The sequence below is a fragment of the Sinocyclocheilus grahami genome, unplaced genomic scaffold (assembly GCF_001515645.1).
Source record: "Sinocyclocheilus grahami isolate Dianchi unplaced genomic scaffold, SAMN03320097.WGS_v1.1 scaffold639.1, whole genome shotgun sequence".
Lineage (NCBI taxonomy): Eukaryota > Metazoa > Chordata > Actinopteri > Cypriniformes > Cyprinidae > Sinocyclocheilus > Sinocyclocheilus grahami.
In genome coordinates, this window is record NW_015505818.1 from 710807 (window position 1) to 718880 (window position 8074).

The window sequence follows — 8074 nt, forward strand, 5'->3', positions numbered from 1 at the left end:
CCCGACATTGTGCAGATCCCAGCGCTCACTCTTTACACTGTCCGATGCGAGTTCTGCTCTGGATTCAGTTATTGTCGCTTTACCTCATTCTACTATCGTAATCTGAGTCCCACTGCCTTCGGTGTTCCTGTCCCTCATCCGTACGCAACTCCGGTCCTGGTTTTCCGGCTCTCTATCTCATCGTGAGGTGCATTCCAGCTGTGTGCCATTACAGCAGAGCATGATGGGAAAACATGTCTTAGTAACCCCGACATTGTGCAGATCCAAAAAAACAAAACTGTCTTAAATCATTTCACCTTTATATTCGTAAAACGTCCAAAAAAAGTATTTTTGCTTGCCAAAAACAGGAAAGGACCTGGTTTGTTTCAAAACACTGGAACACGACACGAGTTTTGGCTGTTATTATCACAATCTCGCATTGTGTGTTTATTTGAGTCTTGCTTCGTTCTCGATTTAGTGCCAAACCCTGACGTATGTGAATGCTCAAACGCTGGGGACTCGCAGCTTTCATTGAAATATTGTTTTTTTGAAGCTTCCTTACCAAGAGAGAATGTTGTATTATTATCGCAAACTGCTTCGTTTAGGAAAAAAGAAAAATATTTAGATTTTGTTTCGTGTTCATTTAGAGCTTTTGTCGAAAGTTTTAAGGGCATATATTGTGTCTAAAAATTGCTGCCTGGTTTGTTACCCAACAGTGCCTTGGCGCACTTGTCCGAATGGACCAACAATAGCACTGGACGTGGATTCGACTGACCCTGAATGAATGCTGGAGAAATATACGGTATTGAATGTTTACAGTATAAGGGTGAATGTCATGAAACCTGGCAAAAGTTCATATTTCACCCCAAAATCAAAAGATATAAATAGGAAATGTCACATAAAGAAAGTGAAGCACATTTTTAGGACCATTAAGATTTCAAAAGCACATTTTCCCTCCAAATATCATTACCGTAATGCGAAAAAACACTTTTTCTTATTACTGTAATTTTACAATATGGTAGCATTTGTTACACTGCCTTAATTTATGATTATTCAAATAGTAAAAAAAACATTAAAATAATGTCACAATGCAAAAAAAATAAATATCCACAATGTTCCTACAAATACCCTTCATTTTCTTTTTAAGAGTTTTTGGGAATTTTTCTGTTGATTTTGGGGTGTTTCTCGTGAGACTCGCCCGTGCACGTATTTTTGGCGTTCAGTATGGGTTTATTACACTTATTCTACTGGTTCTGTCTTTAGAAAGTCACTCAAATGGTTTTATCTTTTTCTGATGTAAATATGATTATTCCACACTGACTTGATCTAGTTCAGTGTGTTTTAATGAAATGGAATGCAAGCTGATGTTTCGATGTGCCGCTGCATGCTGGGAAAAATGATAACTGCTATTAAACTTGATGATTTTAGAACATTTACTGGAAGGACAGTCGACCCTTCGAGCCATTGAACGGACTAACTTTATCTTCTTAATGAGTCCGTAGATATTATCCAAGGGTCGATATGTATTTATTTTGATTTAATTTAAAAGATATGGTGTGTATATTGCTTGCGAAATGTATCAAGTGTGAATTTTGAGACGCTTTCATGCTTTTATTGAAATGTTTTGGATTTTATCGCAGATGTTTTGTTGCTTTTCAGTGATTATATATAACATTTTAAAGAAAAATTTGTTTGTTGTATTTCATCTTTTAACGTGGCCACACTTCCAAAACAAACGTACTTCCAAATGAATGGGTCGAGATTCTTCTGAATTGAACTGAAAGGGTTTCGCTTGACGTATTTTGTATCGTAATGGCTTGAGCAATACTTTGAATTATGTCAACTACGCTGAAATGCAAGTGAGCGCTACTGAATTAGTGTAAAGAGAGCATGAAATCAGTATTGAGCCGCTTTCTTTGGATGACTTTGATTCAAGCTTGTCTTTGAATATTGGCTTAATGTTTGTATGTGCATTATGAGCATTCTAACAGTATTATTTCATGCCAATATAAGAGTATTTATACTATTGTCTTTGTGTAAAAAATTATCAGTGTTACAATGAATTTAATGATGTGAATAGGAATGTTTTCATTCTTTTTTTGTTTGTTTTTTATTTCGTTCTGCAGATGTTTGTTAATTATGTGAAAGGGGTTTTCCTCCCTTTCTGCGGTCTTCCATATCACTTCATTTTGTACAGATGGCTAACTTTGTATCATATTGTGTCATTCACTTCTGGGAGATGTTTATAAGAGAATTGGTGAGATAAAGACATTCATATTTTTCACGTCAACTGAGTATGGATTTTTATTTTTTACTCCAGAATTATGTATTTGATAATGAAAGAGAACAGCAGGTTTTTATTACAGCAGTAAAACAGCTGCAAGTAATCATATTTTATGATTAATTCCTGTGGTGATCTAGGCTTGAGGCTTTACTCGGCTGCTTCCTTGCTCTGTAAAGAAAAAGAAACATTTCAGTGATTAATATTTTTAATTTTCGTATTTTTATTTATTTGTGCATCAAAGTATTTGTTTTTCATCTATTTATATTTTAGATATTTGTAAATTAGATTTTTTTTATATATTTATAATTAGATTGTTATTTATTAAATATTTAGTTTATTTATATATTTTATTTGAATTTATATTTTCAGACATTTCTATTTTTAATCATTTATTCATCAAAGTATTTGTTTGAGATTAGAGACAGCAGGTGGCGCTCACGGCTCTTGGCTCCTGGGACTCCTGAGCTTCCTCCAGCTCATGCTGCACCTTCCTGTACCTGCTCCTCCTGCCACTCTCTTCAAGTTCTCTGGAGAGATCAGCTCTCTGCTTCTCTACTTTAGCACCAGCAGCTCGCTCGGCCTCCTCTTCCAGCTCCTCAGTACGGGCCTATGAGAATGATGCAAATAATTACGTTTGTTTACTTGGAAACAGAAATTCTGCTACATCATTTTAATTAGAAACCTGAAGTTCTTTGATCTTCTTCTGAAGCTGTGATCCCAAAAGACTGCTCATCGTCAATCTTGCCGAGTAGCTGACTCATCTCAAAGTCCTTCCTGTTTTTAAACAGCACACGTGTCTTGTCAAATGTGTACCTGGCACAATATCGCTCACTTTTTGATCTTCTCCTCTGATTGCTGTTTGTCATTCTCCAGGTCCATTATGGACTCCGGGGCCAGTTTCAGATCACCCTCAGGCTTCTGCTTGGCTCTCTCATGGTCCATACCATCATCCACTTGCTGCTCAAGTTTTGTCTTGGATTTAGACAAAGTGTTGACTTTGTCTTCCTCTGCTTGTAGGTCATCAAGAGTCTGCTGGTGTGCCTCTTGGAGGGCTCAGCACCAGCAGCTCGCTCGGCCTCCTCTTCCAGCTCCTCAGTACGGGCCTATGAGAATGATGCAAATAATTACGTTTGTTTACTTGGAAACAGAAATTCTGCTACATCATTTTAATTAGAAACCTGAAGTTCTTTGATCTTCTTCTGAAGCTGTGATCCCAAAAGACTGCTCATCGTCAATCTTGCCGAGTAGCTGACTCATCTCAAAGTCCTTCCTGTTTTTAAACAGCACACGTGTCTTGTCAAATGTGTACCTGGCACAATATCGCTCACTTTTTGATCTTCTCCTCTGATTGCTGTTTGTCATTCTCCAGGTCCATTATGGACTCCGGGGCCAGTTTCAGATCACCCTCAGGCTTCCGCTTGGCTCTCTCATGGTCCATACCATCATCCACTTGCTGCTCAAGTTTTGTCTTGGATTTAGACAAAGTGTTGACTTTGTCTTCCTCTGCTTGTAGGTCATCAAGAGTCTGCTGGTGTGCCTCTTGGAGGGCTTTTTTTCTCTTTTGTCAGTTTGGCAATTGCTTCATCTTGAGAGGCCATCTCCTCAGTTACTGTTGGCTATGTTAGCATGTGCATTGGCGCTTTGGTCACAAACTCATTCCCAACCTTCACTCTGGGGTAGCACAGAGCTTACAGCATGTCCGCAGAGATGAGGCCCATGAGGTAAGCGATTTTATCAGCCACTGAGGAGAAAATTACCAGATTGTTTGGCATGGAACTTGTGTAAGAAGAGCCAAAGTAACTTACAGTACACTTAATCTCAGTGACAGTGCCCTGGAGTAAGCTAAAAAACAATAGTGATGGTTCAAACCTTATGGCCTTTTGGTTACAGTGCTGATCGTCAACCAGTAAGCCACTGTTGAGTTTACACTGAGGATCTCACTAATAGTCTTACCCTCGGTGCCATCAGGTTCAGCTTGTTCCTCTCTCTGCTTCTGCTTGAACTTCAATGTTTCCATGCTGCATCACAGCACCTGTCAGCTTGTAGATGCTTATTTTTTTCTCCAGCGCTGAAGCCCAGAATATCAATAGCAGTCTTTTTTTTATACCAAAAACAAACACACATTAGAGATGCATCTGTATTATCTCCTGCAGTGATCTTTTTTCTGATAAAAGGGTTTCTGCTCATAATCAATGAATTAAAGACTAGTTATGCAGTTGTCCACGTACATGTGTGGCAATGAACTCCTCTACGCCATTGATACTCGTGGCTGATCATGGGATAGTCGTAAGGATTGGTGGTGATAAGCAGGGCCTCTGTAAAACATCAAATTCAATGTTAATCGCTCTCTAAGAAATGATAGTACTGCGTTATGTGTTTTAAGAAGAGTTTTGCTTGTAGTCTATATCCGTACGCTTTGAGGCCACCAACTAGCAATACCATGTAGCAAACTGTGTTTTTGGTTGGATTTAAGCTTGTGCATTATTTCTTTACTTGACCATCAATTGGTTGAGAAGTGCCTAGAGTTTATTCATTTTTAAAGTGTCTTGTTGCTTTTAAATCTGTTTTTATCCAGACTGTCACTTAAAATTATACCAAAAGCTAATGGGCATTGGCAATAAGACTGCTCATCAGAATTTCATTGGGTTTTTACACCAAAAAAAACCTAAAAACCTGTAGATTTCTCACTGAGCAGCTAAAACTAAAAAACATATTTGTCTCAAAACAGCATGACTCACAAGTTTCAATATCAGCTGAAGCTGAATGTACCCTAAGGAGACAGAAATGATTCCGAACTTTTCGCAGATGTCTAACAAAATGCAAACGAGAAGAGTTGTCGTTCCTCACAGTCTTGGCATTACCATAAGCCTCCAGCAGAGGGTTGGCAGCAATGATTTGATCCTCTAGCGCGACTCCTGGTGGGCATTCAAGTACGTTCATGCGTGTAGAATAGTTCTTTACACTTGTACTGTTTCTTTACGTGTAGCCACCTGCATTTTGCCTGGGACGGGTTCTGCCTTCTTCTGTCCACACACTGCAATATAATAATTCATATATCAAATATTTTGGTCTTGTAGGAATACCATGCCCAACAAGACCAGGGACATATTTTACAAAAGCCAACAAGGTCCGTTTTGATTTCATGTTGATTTTAAAGCTGCACATTCAGACAGATGTAAATATTGAACAGCTGAACTGGTAGGAGTTGTCAGAGATGGAGAAGATGTGGGCGGGGCTTCAGTCCTCTTTTTGCCTCTGTATCCGGTCACAACAATTGCATCGTACACCGGTTGTGACTAGAAGGGACACAGCTCAGACGCGGAAACGAACAATGAAATTAATTTTCTACCTATTAGATTGTGTTTTATTAACGTCTACACCTACCCCAATCCTAAACCTACAATAATGAAAAAAATAGTCATTATTGTTGTACAGTGTAACAAAAATTATGCTGTATTGATGTGCGCATGCCCAGTAGCACCCTATGTATCACTTCTAGCCTTAACCTCGTACACCGGTGTTGTGCCGAATTCTGCACCCCTGCCAGATTATGCACCCCCTCATTGAAGTCGCTACCTGATTGCCTAACCCCTAATCCTAACCCCTCCCCCACACCTACTCATAAACCTACCAATATTAGGGGGTGCATAATCTGGCAGGGTGCAGATTTCGGCACTACACCGGCAGCCACTTGTAGGGATTAACAGTGACACAGAATTCAAGCCGGAGTAGGTCTGAAATGGAGATAGATGCAACGTCTAAATTTGTTGCCACCCTTTATTCCCATCACTCTTTATTTCCAAGAATACAATATAATGTGCTTAGACTTACATAGATCATCTTTGTTGCATAACGCTCTTTGAGGTTATACAGCACAGCGGGCTGTCTTAAATTTTGTCAAAAATGTGTGGGTTCACTGGAAAGATTTCATCTTCTTGACAATATTTTATAACTCAACAGTTTATTTGGAATATGATGATTACATGGATGCAGCAATATTCCAATAGCAGTCTACTTTTCTTTCCCACACAGGGTTTTGACCGTATCCTTGCCACCTTCTTTACTAACAAGATACCTTTCAGGTACATGTTCTCAGGTTCTGACACAAAGTGGGCCGTTTTGGCGACAAACGGGGGGTTTTGAGACTCGGTCCTCTCCTTTTCTGGCTTCTGAAGGTAAATGGCTGCTGGGCCAAAAAACTCCATTTCACCATCTCCCATGATGGAGTATTTCTGTTACAGGAACAAGAAACATGATTTTATGAACACATTTTACCATATTTAAGATTGTTTAAGTTCTTGTTTACCTTATTTCAGTGCCCTAGAGCAGAGAAACTACAAGTGATATACGATCTGTTAGAATAAAGTAGTGGACAAAATGTTTAATTTTAAAATGTGTGATTTAATCTATTTTTTGTGCATGATTGAACATTCTCTGTGTGTATGTGCTGTACATGTGGAAGAATTGACAATAAAACAGACTTGACTTGACTTGACTTGAACCCTTAAGTAACCCTTAAATTAACACTCATCTCTTATGCAAACTTTAAAAAAAAATAGTTTTAAACGTTGAATTATTCATTAAAATGTAATTTATTGTAGCATCACTAAAATACAACAACAAATACATTGTGTCTTGTATGTTTAGTGTGTACATTAGATTGGTTACGCATTATTTTGTGTCAAATTTTTATTTATTTTATATTTTTTACTTTGAAAGAACATCCTGTACCCTGAAATATTATGAAAAGTAGCCGTGTGAATAAAGAGAGAAAAAACAACAACAATTATATTAAATCAAGGTAATTAAATCATTTTTTAAATATCTGTAACTCCGTTTTAAAGGGGTCCTATTATGCTTTTTCACTTTTTAAATTATAGTCAGTGTGTAGTGTGTATGTTTGGGCATAAAAAAGATCTAGAAAGTTACAAATCTCAAAGTCCACCAAGGGTCTGAGAGTAACACAATATCAATTCTCTGTGTGTATGTGCTGTACACGTGGAAGAATTGACAATAAAACAGACTTGACTTGACTTGACTTGAACCCTTAAGTAACCCTTAAATTAACACTCATCTCTTATGCAAACTTTAAAAAAAAATTGTTTTAAACGTTGAATTATTCATTAAAATGTAATTTATTGTAGCATCACTAAAATACAACAAATACATTGTGTCTTGTATGTTTAGTGTGTACATTAGATTGGTTACGCATTATTTTGTGTCAAATTTTTATTTATTTTATATTTTTTACTTTGAAAGAACATCCTGTACCCTAAAATATTATGAAAAGTAGCCGTGTGAATAAAGAGAGAAAAAACAACAACAATTATATTAAATCAAGGTAATTAAATCATTTTTTAAATATCTGTAACTCCGTTTTAACTCACTTTTTTAATTTTAGTCAGTGTGTAGTGTGTATGTTTGGGCATAAAAAAGATCTAGAAAGTTACAAATCTCAAAGTCCACTCCAAAGGGAGATATTTAGTTTTTTTTTTTTTTATCCCTTTTCAAGAACTACAGAACTACCCTTTTGATATCACAAAGCGGCTCATTAGAATATCATAAAAAATAATTCCCGCCTACAGAAATTCTAATGGTTGGGGGGTGGGAAGGGGCGAGAGTTTGTGGTTAGAACGCTTGGTTGAGTGAGTGCATGAGACGAGACGACGAAGAAGAAGAGCTGCTGCAGAGTTAGTGCATCAGAGAAAATGAAGAAGAAGAGCTGCTGTGCTGTAGCTCAAATTTTCAGCATGTCTAGAACAATTCTTACAAGTACAACACGACGTAGCTGGGCGCCGCGGACAGACGCCG

The 8074-nt window shown here is 37.6% G+C and overlaps 1 protein-coding gene and 1 pseudogene across 1 annotated transcript in view; one reads left to right on the plus strand and one right to left on the minus strand.

Moving 5' to 3' along the window:
* The window catches only part of cacna2d2b (calcium channel, voltage-dependent, alpha 2/delta subunit 2b), a 30886-nt gene extending 28625 nt beyond the window's left edge, over nt 1-2261 (plus strand). Inside the window, exon 37 of the mRNA XM_016241906.1 lies at nt 52-2261. Coding sequence (XP_016097392.1) covers nt 52-101 — 50 coding nt within the window. The 3' untranslated portion in view covers nt 102-2261. The remainder of the gene's footprint in view (nt 1-51) is intronic.
* Nucleotides 2262-2678: 417 nt separating this feature from the next.
* On the minus strand, nt 2679-6483 carry LOC107558274 (myosin heavy chain, fast skeletal muscle-like; annotated as a pseudogene).
* Nucleotides 6484-8074: the final 1591 nt, after the last annotated feature.